This window comes from Clinocottus analis, unplaced genomic scaffold, assembly GCF_023055335.1.
Source record: "Clinocottus analis isolate CAN_PGR_092001 unplaced genomic scaffold, fCliAna1.0.p SCAF_9, whole genome shotgun sequence".
Classification (NCBI taxonomy): Eukaryota; Metazoa; Chordata; class Actinopteri; order Perciformes; family Cottidae; genus Clinocottus; species Clinocottus analis.
Window position 1 is genome coordinate 2,590,951 of NW_027176251.1, and position 16,703 is coordinate 2,607,653.

The 16,703-nt window shown below is 41.8% G+C and overlaps 2 protein-coding genes across 5 annotated transcripts in view; one reads left to right on the forward strand and one right to left on the reverse strand.

The window, feature by feature from the left end:
* The first annotated feature begins 119 nt into the window (after positions 1-119).
* Positions 120-10,301, forward strand: mrpl13 (mitochondrial ribosomal protein L13). Its single transcript, XM_068570113.1, has 7 exons — positions 120-223; positions 1,427-1,550; positions 1,905-1,998; positions 2,483-2,543; positions 4,536-4,622; positions 6,070-6,191; positions 9,597-10,301. Exons 1-7 carry the CDS (start codon positions 197-199, stop codon positions 9,619-9,621), a joined length of 540 nt encoding a protein of 179 aa, XP_068426214.1. The 5' UTR covers positions 120-196; the 3' UTR covers positions 9,622-10,301.
* A 96-nt stretch (positions 10,302-10,397) lies between these two features.
* col14a1a (collagen, type XIV, alpha 1a) overlaps positions 10,398-16,703 on the reverse strand; it is a 124,474-nt gene continuing 118,168 nt past the window's right edge. For 3 of the 4 annotated variants that reach the window (XM_068569296.1, XM_068569297.1, XM_068569295.1), the window contains exon 48: positions 11,782-12,997. In XM_068569296.1, coding sequence (XP_068425397.1) covers positions 12,969-12,997 — 29 coding nt within the window. In that variant the 3' untranslated portion in view covers positions 11,782-12,968. Of the gene's footprint in view, positions 12,998-16,703 lie in introns of all 4 variants that reach the window. The other variant, XM_068569298.1, reaches the window with a different exon arrangement.

Consider the following 16,703-nt stretch of genomic DNA (forward strand, 5'->3'; position numbering starts at 1 on the left):
AATAGGCTTTAGCTTGTGTGCAGTTATGGACTCGCGGTACATTGTGCTACATGAGCTAGATATGGATGAACCCGTGACATAGGAAGCGTGAAGTCTTACATCTTGTTTCAACCGAGACAATTTACCAGACGGACCGGACCGTTGCTCACGAATTGAGGGTCAAATGTTTTAAGGATGTGCTGGTAGTTTCATCAATATGTCAAGTTTCTCCAGATCTGCCCAGGTAACCGTACAGATTATTTATTGCATTTTCAGATTTGTACATCACAATTCAAACGTTGTTTGATTTTAGATTCATTTAAGGCTTAAATATCCGGTTAGCTATCGTGGGTTTGCTAACAGCCGCGGTGTGTGTGTGTGTGTGTGTGTGTGAGAGATATGGTTGTGGCTGTTATTGTAACAGTCAACGTTAGTTAGTAATGTAACTAGTGGATTGTCACGTTTGTATAACCCTATACGATATTATTTTAGCAAGAAGAGTTATAACAAATATTGTGGTCAGCCTCGGTAAACTTTCATATATCACCCTCCTCTCTCTCAATAACTTAAGCTACATTGTAATTATTTAATCCTATTATATATGCAGGACAAACATCACAGATAATATAGACTGTATCTATTGGTCTTTCTATTTTTATAGGAAAAGTGAACAAATGTCAACTGAGCAGGTAGATGGTTACGCTTTGTCTGAAGCAGGTCATCATTGACTCAAAGTAGAAACAGTATTCAGAACAACTGCGGTCAAGTGAGCCGCACGCATGACAATAAAAGACCGGTGGTTCTGTATGGTGGTCTACGGTGGCTTAGATGGCACAAAAAGCATTCAAACGTGATTTTCCAAATATCCCAATATTCAAAGAGCTATAAAAACAGATTCTTAAATTTGTGTAGTAAAATTACAATGCAGCCTTCTTCATGCTGAGCTCTTCCATGCACATGTGTATGCCCTTGAGATTTTACAGTACAGGTTTGGAGAAGAGTGACTTCAAAGTCAGCTTACATGTAATAATGATATTCATAACTTCACAATTTCCAATATTCAAAGGGCTATAAAACAGATCCTTAAACTTGTAAAGTGAAATTACAATGCAGCCTTGTTCATGCTGACCTCTTCCATGCACATGTGTATGGCCATGAGATTTTACAGTACAGTTTTGGAGAAAAGTGACTTCAAAGTCAGCTTCAATGACATAATGATATTCATAATCTCACAATATCCAATATTCAAACTGCTGTAAAAACAGATGCTCACATTTGTAAAGTAAAATTACAATGCAGTCTTGTTCAGACTGACCTTTGCTATGTGCATGTGTATGGCCATGAGATTTTACTGTTCAGTTTTGGAGAAAAGTGACATCAAAGTCAGTTTATATGTCATAATGATATTTATAACTCCACAATTTCTTTTGTCTCATTCTTCTTTCAGCAATGGGCAACTTTTGCTCGTTCCTGGTTCCTGATCGATGCCAGAATGCAGCCTCCTGGGAAGATCGCGTCCATGTGTTCTGTTAGATTACAGGGGAAACACAAGCCTATCTACCACCCAACGAGTGAGTAGAAGTCCCTTCTGGTTAAGGACACACACACACACACACACACACACACACACACACACGTCAAGTCATGAGTAGCTGTCTGACGTAAGCATAACCCTTACGCTATGTGTAAACTACTTTTTTTCTTCAATTATGAATCTTATCTCAGTTTGCGGTTGTTGTGGAATGGAACAGCCACACGATGGCAGTAGAGATTACACTTAAATAGATAATCTCAGAATACTCTTGTTGTTCTCATCAACATACCAGCTTGTCTGTTCCTCTGTTGAATTAGAGTCAAGTACTTTTTGTTGTTGTTGAATTTTTACAATAATCCTGGAAATTGACGTTTTCTGCACATCTTGGCAGGTGACTGTGGCGACCATGTAGTACTTATAAACACCAAACACATCGCTTTCTCTGGAAACAAATGGGAGCAGAAAGTCTACTCATCACACACGGGGTAAGTGCATACTTTTATACAAACATAAGATACTTTGCTTTCCCCGTCTCTTTTTCTGGTGTTTCCAATTTGTCTTTGTTCTTCAGTGCTTATGAACTCAGAAAAGGACAATCTGATCAATTCATACTCTCTATGATATGCTCACAATGTTCCTCTGCATAGTACTTTATGCTTTACCGTTGGTTCATATTTCTCTAAGGTTTTAGATACTCTAATAAACTGCAAAAAATATGTGAAAATATACTCAAATCTTCTTTGTTTAAAAGAGAAAAAACATTTAATTGGAGATCCAGATTTAAAAACCAAAGGTTATTAAATATATTCATCAATTGTGTTTAGTAGGAGATATTATACTTCAGTTTATTTTCAATATATATTTAATAGCTGTAACCCAGAGGAGTTTTAGAGGATCTCAGTGTTCTCACATCATGTGATTCATGTTCCTAGAGCCCAGGACTGACTGAGCTTGTTCTTTTCTCTCAAGGTATCCAGGTGGATTCAAACAGGTCACAGCTGTTCAGCTGCACCATAAGGACCCGCGTGCTGTAAGTGTCAATCATCAATATTCTCAATTTTGCGTCATTATTATTCAGATTCTAAAATCTCCGCTACGCCACTGCCACATTCCGTACACACCATAAGTTTTTTAATATTCTCCATATATGATTTACCCCAGATTATTTGAGATTAGTGTCACTTCTTTGTCTGCCACATCTGGTGAAGAGCAGGTGTTTGGTGCTTTGGCATTTATCCCTTCATATGTGGAGCTCATGCATATTAATGTAGAGTGCAGAGAACCGGGGATTAAACATCAGTGAATTTAAACTGCCGGTGCGGTTGCTGCGTTCTCAAACTCGGTACAAGAATGTCAGTTCAAGGAGATCTCCCGGGGCTTCGCTTGTGTTGCATATTCATGGTTTCAGGGTTAGGGACTCGACGTACGCGGCGATAATTACATTCGGCGCTTGATGTGACCTACATACTGCAGCTGAAGAGCCGCTAACCGTTGACGTCTGCGTTTCAAAACGTGCATTTTTTTTTTGCCGCCAGAGAGAGAAACAACAACTCCTGAGCCGAAAGGATGAATCTGGTTAATTTGCGTGTTTTTGTCGTTGTTAACAAATCACATGATGATTCCCTGAGGGGTACTCTGTGTGTGTGTGTGTGTGGGTGTGTGTGTGTGTGTGGGTGTGGGTGTGTGTGTGGCTAAAGCTTGATAATAGCCCATTCCTCAGTGCCATGGGGCTCCACTAAATGTCACTGGGTTACCTGTTCTTCATTACCCTGCACATGGACACTGTCCTTTACTTCACCTCGACTCACCGTCCACTGGTACCTAATGGGATTTTTCCCATTTGCATTTTGGATTATTGCAGAAAATTAGCTATTTGATAAGTTTTTGATACTTGCGCGTTTTGTTTAGTAAGATGATCTTCACAGAGGAACATTACCTGCATGATGTTTGAAGCCTGAACGTTAACGTTAGGCTGTAAACAAACTGCTCACACTGAGAGGATGGACTGTTTGTTCCGGTGACATGTTGAAGTGCAGAACTGCTGGTGACCTTGACAGATTTATGTAACGCTCACCTTGTCCTTTTGAAGTCAAGTTATGTTTTACAGCGTAGGTGCGATTCAGTAAAATATATTTTTTTAATATTTTGAGCTGCATATTCACACACACTAGCATTAACATTATGTTAGTTTGGACCACAGATGAAGATACGGTGTTTGTGAAATGAGTGAACCATGATCCCATTAAGTCATCACATGCATTGTGTGAGCTCTCTCAGACTATCACTATTGTCATTTTTGTGCATTGTTGCATCAGGCCAGTGTTTAGACATTGGTTTGACCCTTTGCTGGCTCGATCTGTATTTATATGACATGCTTAAATCCCATTCAGACTAACAAGAGGGCTGTTTAACCTGAATACTGAGCTCCACAGGTCAGGAGTGATTGGATATTGCACAAAAATCACAAGGCTGTTCAGAGTCATTAAACATGTCAGCTGCAGTAGAGAGAGAGAGAGCGAGAGAGAGAGATGCATGAACGGTTTGGAGGCTTTTGTAGGTGATTTAACAATCCAGTGTCCCGTGGGAAACGCTAAACGTATGTGAATGACGTAAACTGGTTTCCAATCTGTCGCTTGCAAAAGCGGCAGAGATGTCGGTGCTTTGCCGACGCAGGTTTTCAGTTCAGCCACTGAGCAGACGTGTGTCCTAATGGGGGTTTAGTTAACGTGAAGATTGGGGGCTTGGTGAGAGGAGAAGGAGAACCGATTTGTCAGCACGGCCTCTGTCCAACATCTCTGTCCAATCTTTCTGTCCAACGTCTCCGTCCAGGAACTCTCTCCAAGTCCAATTCACAAATTGAGAAACATAGTCTTGGAAGCAAAATGTAAGAAAACGTGGAGAAAAACAGTCTGTACGGTTTCTACCGTACAGACATTACACTGGCTTTTTACCCCAATTATTTTAGAAGAGACCTCCGCGCTGATTGAATGTCAACTTTTTCAATGTGCTTCTCCTCCACCAGATTGTGAAGTTGGCGGTTTACGGCATGCTGCCAAGGAATCTGGCCCGCCGCACCATGATGCAGCGACTACACCTCTTCCCTGATGACGTGAGTCTAGTTTGTCCATATTTCCTCATCTCTCTCTCTCTCTCTCTCTCCCTCTTTCTCTCTCTCTCTCTCCCAGCTTGTTGAGGATGATCAGAAAGTGGGCACTTTATTCGGAGCGATGCACCGAGATCGCTTTGCAGATTATTGACACAGAAGAATTCCTCCCCGCCTCCTTCATGGTGCTTTTTGAAAAGCTGTTCATATAATTAGTAAAAATCTGCCTCTTCACCTGCGTGGGCTCAGCAGGTCCGTGTGCTTTGAGATGCTGGACAATTAGATGGGATTAAAGTGTTGCCCGCTGCTTGTCAGGTTGCCTCCGCAGCAGTTTTCGGTCTCTTATGTAAATTAAATCTGTATTAGTCAACATGTTTTACATAAACAATGGGTCAAAAGGCTGTGTTTAGTTGAAAGATGGTCTCTCTCAAAGTGACAAACCCACAGAGAATGAACCCCCGGCTCAGTTTGCGTCAGTCGTACAGAGTTTTACAACCTGCAGTGTTACAGTTTTGCTCTCATCAGCATCCTGAGTGGCAGCGAGGAGTTGTTTTTAGTTAAAAAACCTCATTAAAGCCCACAGTGTGCTGCCTGCTTAGCACTAAACAGCACAGCCAGCGACGAGCAGGTGAACATCGTGGAGCATTTAGCACCTAAAGAGAAGTTTAGTGAGAAACAATAGAGCAATAAGTAAAAGACTTTTCTTTGCTGCATGGCCATTAGCTGCAGGTGCTGCTCATGTGGCTCCCTGTGTGCCGGAGGTGTGGACGAGCAACTGCTAGTTGTGTAGCGGGATGTTTCCATGCAGTTATCGGTGTAATAACACGTCTCCTCGTCCTGCATTGCGTCATCGATGCAGTGATCTGCAGGCACTTGGTAGCATTTAACTGTGATTGTTTTTAAAAGGAGGTCGGCGAGAAGCAGCAGCTTCACACATCACAGCTCCGGAAATAAATTGAAACCAAAAAAAAGTCCTCGACAGGCCCGTTAAGTGACCCGGGCGGCGCGCCCAAATATGAACTGGATGTAATTTGTTTCCGTGTAAGAGAACGCCGTCATTAATTTACAGGCTCGGAAGAAAATATTTACATTTTTGACTGATGTATTTTATCGGCTGTTTGGTGTCAGAATTTAGGGGCGCGGGACGTTTGGTACCTGTGTTTTATTTTGATCTTAATTTCCACCTTCATAATTGTGGTGCGCATTCCTAATTACAAGCAGATGGGCTTCCTGAGCCGTGTGCATGTCTGCAGTCTCATTCATAATTCAAAGCAGTTTTGAAGTTTTTTGGAAAGCAGAATAGTACCTTCGTCTTTATTCTCTCCTCCTTTTTCACACGAAGACCTTTTGATAATTTTTTTCTGTCTCGATTCCCTACATTTCTTGTCCTTCCACATTTTTTATTTTTATTTTTTCTTTAATTTCAACGTCCTTTCCGTTGCCCCCTCTCCAGGATCTGCCAGACGATATCCGTGCCAACCTGACGGAGGAGCTGCCGCAGCCCAGAGAAATCCCCAGGAAACTCAGCGAGTACACGCAGGAGGAGATCGACGCTTTCCCCAGGCTGTGGACCCCGTATGTTGAAACGCATTCGAAACACACGCGTGCATTCGGTTCCCAGACAAGCTCACGCCGTGCAGCGCCGTGCAGCGCCGTGCAGCGCCGTGCAGCGCCGTGCAGCGCCGTGCAGACGCCGTCTGTTACTGCCGTGCAGACAGAGGTGTCGCTGCTTATCAACTTCAATACAGATAAGAGAGGAATGCAGTATGCACTGTAAAACACACAAACGCCCTCCGCGTCTCATTCTGTTGCTATAATGGTACTATTCAAATTCAATTGACTGAACTGAAACTTATATGGAAACTTTTAGGGTAAATGCTAACCCCCTAACTTCTACCTTTACCTACAAATAGCTTCTTTTAAATTGCCCAACAGACTTTCAAAGGTGCTAATCATGTCTTCATGTGTCCCATCATGAGAAACAAACACAAAGACGCACACAGGCTTATTTCTGTACTGATGTGGAGCAGCCAGAAGGGGGCGATGTTGATCTGAGCACTTTGAGATACAGGAGCTGAATCCTTTTAGTTATTTAGAATATCTCAGTCAATCAGGCTGTTATATCTGTAAACGACAACTGAGAACCTGTCTGAGATATACCAAATATATATTTCATATTTTGCAAAAAGAAAAACCTGAGAACAGATGAAGCGGCTACAAACATAGAGCTGCGCTCGCCTTTAGAGGAGAGCCTTTATAATAATGAGGAGGGGGAAGGATTGTAAACTAATATAAAGCCTTGTCCTGGTCAGACCTGATCTGCAGTGCAGGTGATTTTTACACTATTCAGCAATATTTTCATGGTCTTATTACAAAACCTCCCTATGAATGGAGCTAATTCAAACGCTTCAACATTTTATTTTGTGGACAGTTTAGCTCAATTAAATGGCGAAGGGAAATTTAAGATGCAACGTTTTTCAGTCTAACTACAAAGACACATGTGACTGTGGTGTTGTTGGCTGCCAACAGAGAGCTGTCAGTGTGTGTGTGTGTGTGTGTGTGTGTGTGTGTGTGTGTGTGTGTGTGTGTGTGTGTGTGTGTGTGTGTGTGTGTGTGTGTGTGACATGATGCACAGACTGGCGGTTGACTCAGCAGAATGGATTCTCCTAAGTTAAAAGCATGTATGATACAGCTCCTGTTCTAGGACATAAATATGTCTCTTTTTTTCCCCCCCAAAACGTTTTTCGTGACGTTTGTTGTTTTGTGTGCTGATGGTTACATTGTGAGCTCCCCTGAAAGCTTATTCAAATGAAGGCCATGTGCTTTAGTGCTATTATCACACAGCATGACACTAGAAGGCAGCAGACCTCTCAGCTCGTGCTCAACAGAAACTTTATCTCAAAGATTCCCCGTGTGTTTCCCAGGTCGAGATGTCGTGCTCAAGATTTGAATATAAATGGTAAAATGTCACAAACATCTGGGGAAAGTAGTCTGTTTTCCCACCACTTCCTGTTTGGACACACACGGTTTCTCAGCGTGTGACAGAGCATCTGTTTTTTGGTTGGCATAATCATATTCATGGCTTTCTGAGTAAAGTATTTTTGTGGCTTGAGATGAGACTGACATCGTGACCCCCCGGTTCTCTGAGCATGATAATGTCCTCCTGTTGCATTTCCCTAGTAGACATATCTCTCTGACTGAAGGCGGTCTCTCTCTTCCACCTGCTCAGCACTAACGGCAATCAATCAATCAATCCCTCCATCCCTTCCATCCATCCCTCCTGCCATCCGCCTCGTAGCTCTTTATCCAGCTCAGGGTTGATGATGTCATCCTGCAGGAGCTGTGGCTCGACCCTCAAGTCCACTGCTTGTTTTATATTTGACCTACTCGAGCGTAGAGCTGGTGAGCTTGTAAAAAAAAAAAAAATAAAAAAAAAAGATCAAGTGGTACATGGGAAGAGATTTACACCTCATGGCTCAACTTTTCGCTGCATTGCAGTGTGTTACACAATAACACCGCGGTTACTGCCGTCAATACACGTCGACTCTTCAGGAAGACCGAATGCATATTTCTATTTCACCCACTGAACTCAGTCATGCAACTTTTATGTGTTTCTTTCCTTCGTTTGCAATGTCTTTGTTTATTATGCTATTTGCAAATCATTCTCGGTTTGAAATTATTATTATTAGCAGAATGTTTTTTCACAGACCTACAGTCTGAACGGAGGTCTGTTCATGGTACTCAAAGTATTTAAGAACCAGAGAATGAATACAGCACATTGCTCTATAAATCACATCCTGGTTACTCTCGAAAATCCAGAGAAAACACTTGTTCCCAAGAAATAAATAGTCCCAATTAAATTAAAACTGGACAGCGATACAATGCTGTTGAAGTTGTCTGAATGTTGTATTTCAATGCTTTGATGCACAATGTTTCTCAGGTAATGAGATAATGTTCTCTGTAACATCGGGCACTGACCCTTAAAAGCTACAAACGGTACCTCTCTGGGACCTCAGATACATTCAAACAAAACATAACCCACATTGGTTTTAATAAATGAAGTGAAATCAGTTTGTGGATTTCCTTCATTTAGATTCTCTCATTTATTTGTGTGTGTGCGCGTTTGTGTATGTGTGTGTGTGTGTGTGTGTGTGTGTGTGTGTGTGTGTGTGTGTGTTGTACAGACACCAGCAGCATGTCTACATTACGTTCAGCACTGCTGTCAGAGTGTGTGTGATAAATGAGCCACTTCTTTTTGTTTACTGGTCCAATCTCCTCGGCCAATCACTGCGTCCGCTCAGGCCCGTCACCGTGTGATCACCAAGGTCAAGCTAATCCTGGTTTATTTAAGCGAGGGGCCTTAGCCTAGTTAATATTCACTCACAGTCTGTCTTATTCATTTCACTGATCAAATGTGTGTGTGTGTGTGTGTGTGTGTGTGTGTGTGTGTGTGTGTGTGTGTGTGTGTGTGCGTGTGTTCGTGTGTGCGTGTGTGCGTGTGTGTGTGTGGAGGTCATAGAGGGTGATTCAATTGTTACCTTTTATTAAACACATACTTAATATTCTCTCAGAAAACCTTGGGGCAGAGGAAAATATTCTCTCTCTCACACACACACACACACACACACACACACACACACACACACACACACACACACACACACACACACACACACACACACCATAGCCATACTGCCGGCTGAAGTTGATAGCAGAGCTTTTTCAATTGCTAACATTTTTCTACTTTGTATCAAAACCAATACAGCATGTCCTGATAATATCTGCATGCTGCAATCTCTGCTCAAAATGAAAAGCGGGAGAAGAAAAAAAAAGCCAGAGGATGCTGTGTCTGGTCTCATTTTAAAAAGAAAAACAACCCGATAAGATCTGCATGGTTTCTCATCTGTCACTTTCTCTCCATGTTTTTCCTTGTAATTGTTTTTTCCCCTCCTCATACTAATGTGTTGTTTTCTCCCTCAGACCTGAAGACTACAAGATGAGATGAAACCCAGGCCGCCCGACATGACCACAACTTTGGGTTATCCTCGATTACGTGTCTAGTTCTGGTACTTAACATCTTCTATGAGATTGGCATTGAGATATGATCTGTTTTAAGACACACAAGACAAGTTTTCTCTGTTCAGGTTGAACTTTACAAAAAACTAAATCCAGGAAACAGCGCTGGCTTTTTTTGTGCTTTAAATTGAAAACTGGCTTCAAAGTTGAACCTGACAAAAAAAAGCATGAGTCATAACCGAGATGCCGACATGATCAACTCAAACTCTGTGCTACTCTACACACACACACACACACACACACACACACACACACACACACACACACACACACACACACACACCTCAGTCAGTTGTATTACACTTGACAGGAGACCTGAAATAGTCAGAAACAGCTCAAGATTTCACAAAGTGGCTATTCTCTGATTCTCTACAGCCATTAAATGAGCCGATACGGCCCATAAAATATGACATCTGGTGCAGCCGATCCTGCCTTTTTGGTCTTTACTGCGAACCCACAAACCGATCGATGTGATGCTACTCGGGCCATCAGGTCGGCCGGGAAATCCTGAGCTTTTTGTCCCGTCAGTGTGTTACAAACGTCCAGAGTTGTAAAAGTGTATTCTGTTTATGTAAGTTGTAAACTTGGCTAATAAACAATTTAACAAACCTGCTCTTGTCAAGTAGTGTTTTTACATAAACGCTGTAAACCTTTTTAACTCTGTTAAAGTTAAACAAATGACCGAAAACACATTTTATAGTCTCAATACAGATTTATTGGTTATAAAAGCAAACAAAATGTAAAATAAATAAGTTCATATTGTACTAAGGGGCATTGTGGTGAGACACATTCCTTATTAAATCTGTTGAAGCGTGACATTTTAAATCTAAAATAGACCGGGGCCAGCTCACAGTTTCTTTAGTGCTTGTGTTTCCAGTCTGCAGTGCAGGAGGCTGAAGTTATCGCGTGTGGTTCAGTCCTCGTTGGTTTCACCGAGAGCAGCTGACTGTTTCTGATCGTAACTGGATGCAAGTCTCCTTCCAGCAAGAGGTCAGAGGTCAACCAGTGAGCAAACAGCCTCCACAGTGAGCAGGCCCAACAAAGCAACAATACACAAACGGCGGGGGAAACAACACAAGACAAAAACAACACAGTTTTGTCTTCACCACAATTATTAAAACCCAGAACTGACCAACTGAAGGAAAATGTGATGGGAGCTCAATTTTCTCTGAATAGAAATGATAAGTTAAGTAAAAGTAATACATTTGATTGTTTTCCACAGTGTTAAGGTAATATTAAACTTGCTTCGACAGTCAATTTTTTTGGGGGGGGATTAACTCCAGTAATGGTCGGAAGAAGCAAACAATACTTTACGAAGATAAATCACTTAAAAAACATTTCAATATTCCTCGACACACTAAAATACAGACGGCATGGACTCGTGATTCGTCGTTATAAAAAGCCTGTACACACGTCGCCGGCTCAACGTCCTCCATTTGAATTGTACAATAATCTAGCGTGTAACAAACATCCAAAAACAAGATGCATGTGTCTGGTTACGCACTCAATGTTTGGCTCAAAGGAGACATGCAGCGTCACACGAAGAGAAGGGTTTAGTCCTGAAATCAGCTGTGAGATGGGGGGGGGGGGAACAGGTCTTACCTTTTACATTACAACTAGACGAAGCTAACATAGATCAGGCACTTTTCAGACCCCCCTTTTACAGAGATATCGTACAAGAGTCCACAGCTATTTACATTGTTTCACCAGGTGGACAAAACCACTGGATACACCAGGAGAGGGTTAACGGGGTGGGGGGGGCTCACCACAGTTCCAGATGGGGGACGGTGTGTGCGTGCATGTCAGTGTCTGTTTCCATGTCTGCATATCAGTGTGTGTGTGTGTTGTGGCGTGCGGGGCTCAAGCACTTTAGGTGAGTCCATCCTTCCTCTCGAGTCCTCTCTCCTCATTCACGCGACTACGCTGCGGGGAAACCTCCCGACAATGCCCGGCGACCTCACCTCCGTGTCTTCAGAGTGGGCGGGGTTTGAGTGGTAACCATTGCGGTAGTACTGAGGGGGGTACCCATGGTAATAGGGGTCCTGCTCTTCTTCTTCTCCCTCCTCCTCCTCCTCCTCTTCTTCGCCTCCTTGGTCGTTGTTGTAAGCCACTGCAGCAGGGTTGTACGGCTGATTGTTGGGCTGGTAGCCGCCGTGGGGCAGGGGTTGGACTGAGGTGGTGGGAATATTCAGAGTCAGTTGGGAGTGACTGTTTCTGGATCACCGTAGCGAACATAAAACCACCACCACCGCCGGGCACATGGAGGACAGTTGGACGGCCGACATTGGGACTACACCCGCCTCCAATGCCACCACTGTCACTTAAAGGCAATAACGAGGCACTGCGCTATTCAGATGTCACAAGACAAGTCGGATAGGAGTTGCACGGGCATGTTTGAGTCCAAAAGCCTTGGTTAATGAGGAAATGGGTTAATGGAATTTAAGAAAAATCTGGTTTCTAGCCCCCATTTTCCCATCTGGGTCACATTAGGGGTAAACCATTGCCCAGTTTACAGTACATGAGATGTACAGATAGAGTTTAGTAATGAATGCACCCAAATCAACATCAAAGCAATTCATCACAATTTAGTTGATCCATCAGGCTTTGAAAAATGAGATTAGCGTTTGGAGAGATTTGATCTTGAAGCAGAGGCTGCAGCAGCAAACCATCGTGTACTCTGGTGTTTGTGGAGAGATGGCACCGAGACAGTGGCGGTGATCATCGAGCAGCGCTACGGGGTTTTGTTTGGTCTTGTGGGAAGGAAAGTTAATTTGTTTTTGTCTCTGAGACTGTCGAATATTAAAGAAGCCAGATTAACAATTCAATTCTATCTATTTAACTGATGGTGGAAATTAATATATTCATGATAAGGACTCAGCATTGCATGTAAAAAAGAAGAAGTGATAATCTGGTGCAAATAATACATTGACAAAAATTGCAGCATCCTCAAAATATGAGGGAACATAGTCAACTATAATTGCTTTTAACTTGAAATCGATGAATTGACAGATTTGTTTGTTGAATTAGTTGCCTCAAAAAAAAAATTCTGCAAAAGTGTTGGTTGGAAAAAGGTTTCTGGAGGAAACAAAACGTATTAACCGCTGCTGCAGAGATTAGAGGTTAAACACCGGGGGTCAGGAGTAATTATCCATTCCAAGAAATATGGCGGCCTTGAAGGAATCATTTATCAAATTCTCAGTTTTTAGTCACACGTGAAGGGCACAGAGCGAGGAGTGGAGGGAGGTGAGGAGAGGAGGAACGGTTGAAGAATTTCCCTCAGTAATCATTCCCATAGTCCTGTTGAACTTCAGTCAGGAAGAGAAAGAGACAGAGGGAGGGGAACACAGGAGGAAAAAAAGAGAAGATTTTACACCTCATATCAGCAGGAAAACCCAACGACACCAAAGAGTTAATCCTCTGACAAAACTTCCACTGTTTGGTTGCGGTTATGGAGGAAGATGATACACACACCCTGAAAGGTTCTTATCAAACATTCAGCTAGAATAAATATTTAAGACATTCAAATAAAACTTTGGGAAAGAAGGAAAATGTGTCAAATCTATATTTCTCTTTCAGTACTTGAGAAAGTGTAAATATTGATTTTCAACACAGAATGTAGTAGTACAACCAGAGAGTACAGAAAATACCACATATAACATCCCTTGTGAGTAAAATGTGAGACATATTATACATTTTGTGACATACGTTTGCATACTTTGACTTATTTAATAATTAGACAATCCATGACAACCTTTTTTATGACTTTTTTCGTGTAAAGTCTGACCTTTTGAATTCATATTTTGAACAATATTTCAACATTGTATACTCCACATGTCAGATAAACACTTAATCTTATTGGACAAGCTCTGCGATGACCTTTTGGTGACATTTTAAAGGTGTAAGATTCGAGATTGGGAACATTTTGATTGCCTTTCAATGGCTCTGAACTTGCTAACAGCGCTATCAGTGCTAACAGTAACCACCTTATATACTTTACTTTTTTTTCAACCTACTGCGCTATGACATTTTAATTAACTTCACATACCGTAAAAGTCGGGTTACAAGCCGCTCCTACCTTCGGTGGGTGTCCCCGCTGTAGTGAGCTAGCACTGCTGCTAGCGCCCCGCTGCTGCTGCTCGCGCTCTGCTGCTAGCTTGCCGCTGCTGCTGCTAGCTTGCCGCTGCCTGCGTCCCCGCTGCCCGGTTCAGGCGTTGAGCTGGGGTTGGTCTTGCGGTGGTTATCGGGGAGCTAGCATGGAGCTAGTAGAGAGCTAGCAGCAGCGCTAGCTGGCTACAGCGGGGAGCTAGCAGACACCCACCGAAGGTAATACCGGGTTGCTTACAGTACTATATCATTCTATACTAAGAGTTGTTGTAATTACTTTTTTCTGACATTTTATTTATAGTCATGCTATATAATTACTTTTTCATGACCTGTTTTGTGACATAATACATTTACTTTTTTCAACATACTTTTCGGTAGCTTTTTGTGACGTTTTATTCGTCAAACTATACTCAGACTTTTTACGTTTTTTGAGACATACTATAATATTTTTTGACCTTTTTTTGGGACACCACTGACTATTTTTTAACATGCTTATTCTATGGCTCTTTTTTCAACATGCTATATGGCAATTGTTCAACATACAATACTACCTTCTGAAGAATGTGCATCTTAAAATAAAGTTCTTAATTTCAGAAAAATGTTTTCCACTGACTTGTCCTTGGCCTTTAGCTTTAAATTCAGTTTATTCAGGTGTAGATAACCATGATATTATATTCTTGTCATCTTCTAATAAGATGCATTTGTGTGCAGGGACTTTATGTGCAGTTATTGAAACCACTTGTTCCAGCTCTGTTCCTCTCTGTTAACTTCATTGTTGGGCAGTGAATTAATGTGTTAGGATTCTGATCATATTAGGCTCTTACATCGTTTATTATCTGCGCCTTCATTCTGGATGTGAGTGGGTGCGTTTGCTCAAAAGATTTGTGCTTTGTCTCGTCGTGGCGCTTCACATTCCTGCTTTTTAATAATCGTCACGGTCTCTGAACACATGAGACACACTGGTTCTCAAATGCCGGTATGAAGAATGAAGATATAAGAGTGTCCCTTCTTGGTTAAAGGCTCTCCACATTCCCCAAACTTTTACTTTTTATGATGGAAAAGAGATTAACGTGAAGATTAACGTGCTATGAAAGCTTAATATCCATGTCAATTCAACAAGACATCTTTCGTAACTTATTATAGATGATCACAATAATTAGCGAGCGCTGTCAGCAATAAAGTAAACAATATTAATCACAGATTCAGGATTGTCATTCCAAACACATGTCTGAAATATAAAGGATTTCTTTTGTGACTTTTTAAATTAGTTTTTTAATGGCATACTATATTTTATGACATTTTTATGGCATACTGTTCTAGACTACTATACATACTTTTTTGTGACTTTTTATATCTCTTGACATATATTAATTGAGATATGGTCTAACGGTATTGCACCCACAGCTTTAAATGAATACATATAAATATGAACATTATTTTTTCATGAATTTGGGTAAGTAGGAAAAATACAAGTAAAGTGAACTATCCCTTTAAAATCTAGCCGCTGTGAAAGGAACAATGCACACACTCATTTTTATTTAAAGTAGGCAGGGAGGCCAGAAGGTTGAGAATAATAGGCAAGATTCACATTTCACTGGAATCCATTTAAATAAAATAAATCTGGTTTGACGGATGAAGTCATGTCTCATTCGTCAGCTTCTTTTAGCAGATTATATTTCATTAAGATGACTCGTCAGAAGCTGTTAGGCGCAATATCCCTGCTGAGATGGCCCCAAGACAACGGATCCATAAAGGGTTCAGTTGTGCGTGTGTGTGTGTGTGTGTGTGTGTGTGAGTGTGTGTGTGTGTGTGTGTCTGTCTGAATGTGAATGTAACAGCATATTTTCTGACTTGGGTCAGTGATTAATTTCTTAATCCATCAGTGTGGACATGAATGTATAAACTTCACGATGAAACAACCATAAAATACAGATCGTTATCCGATTCTCTGAGAGCTTTATGAGAACAATAACTACATCACAGCCGGCTGTCACTGTAAAACTCATATTTCAGTGTTTTATACTGGTAAAAGATTAAAGTAATGCTCTGTTTCAAAAGAACACAAATGAAGTCGTAACCATGAATATTTGCATACTTTGTGGGTTGACTGCTTTCGAAAAAAATTTATACTTTAGGCAAAATTGTATTTTTTATTTGCCTGACCTAATTTGCCTTTATTTAACTGACCTAAATGTGCACATGTGTGCTTTTATGTAAATGTCTCTACGTTTTCTGTAAAGGCTTCATTAGGAAATTTTATACGGGACAAGAATACATTTTCCCAATAATTATTCTATAGCGATGCATTATTTTAAAGGTGCGTTATAATAGTAAGAAAAATATTGCAATGTAACAACCCAAACGTTTCCATTACAACTACATTAAAGTGTTTTATAATAAATGTTCGGGTTACAAACCGCTACTAACTTCGGTGGGTGTCCACGCTAGCTCCCGCTGTAGCCAGATAGCGGTGCTGCTAGCTCTTCTGTAGCTTCCTGCCAGCTCTCTGCTAACTCCCTGCTAGCTCTCTGCTAGCTCTCTGCCAACTCCCTGCTCGCTCTCTGCTAACTTCCTGCTAGCTTTCTACTAGCTCCCTGCTCGCTCTCTGCTAACTCCCTGCTAGCTCTCTGCCAGCTCTCTGCTAACTCCCTGCTAGCTATCTACTAGCTCCCTGCCAGCTCTAACTCCCTGCTAGCTCCCCGACAACACCGAAGGTAGCAGGACCAGCCTCGGCTCGATGCCCGACTCGGGCAGCGGCAGTAGCAGCAGCAGGAGCAGCAGCAGCAGCAGCAGCAGCAGCAGCAGCAGCGGGGAGCTAGCAGCAGCGCTAGCTTGCTCCAGCGGGGACACCCACTGAAGGTACGAGCGGGCTTGTAACATCGACTTTTACTTGTACTGCTTATCAAT

Bases quoted from the DNA above. Each gene is read 5' to 3' on its own strand.
- mrpl13 (XM_068570113.1), top strand. From the start codon at position 197: ATGTCAAGTTTCTCCAGATCTGCCCAG. The intron at 224-1,426 runs GTAACCGTACAG...TTCTTCTTTCAG, and splicing joins GTTTCTCCAGATCTGCCCAG to CAATGGGCAACTTTTGCTCG. The intron at 4,623-6,069 runs GTGAGTCTAGTT...CCCCCTCTCCAG, and splicing joins TACACCTCTTCCCTGATGAC to GATCTGCCAGACGATATCCG.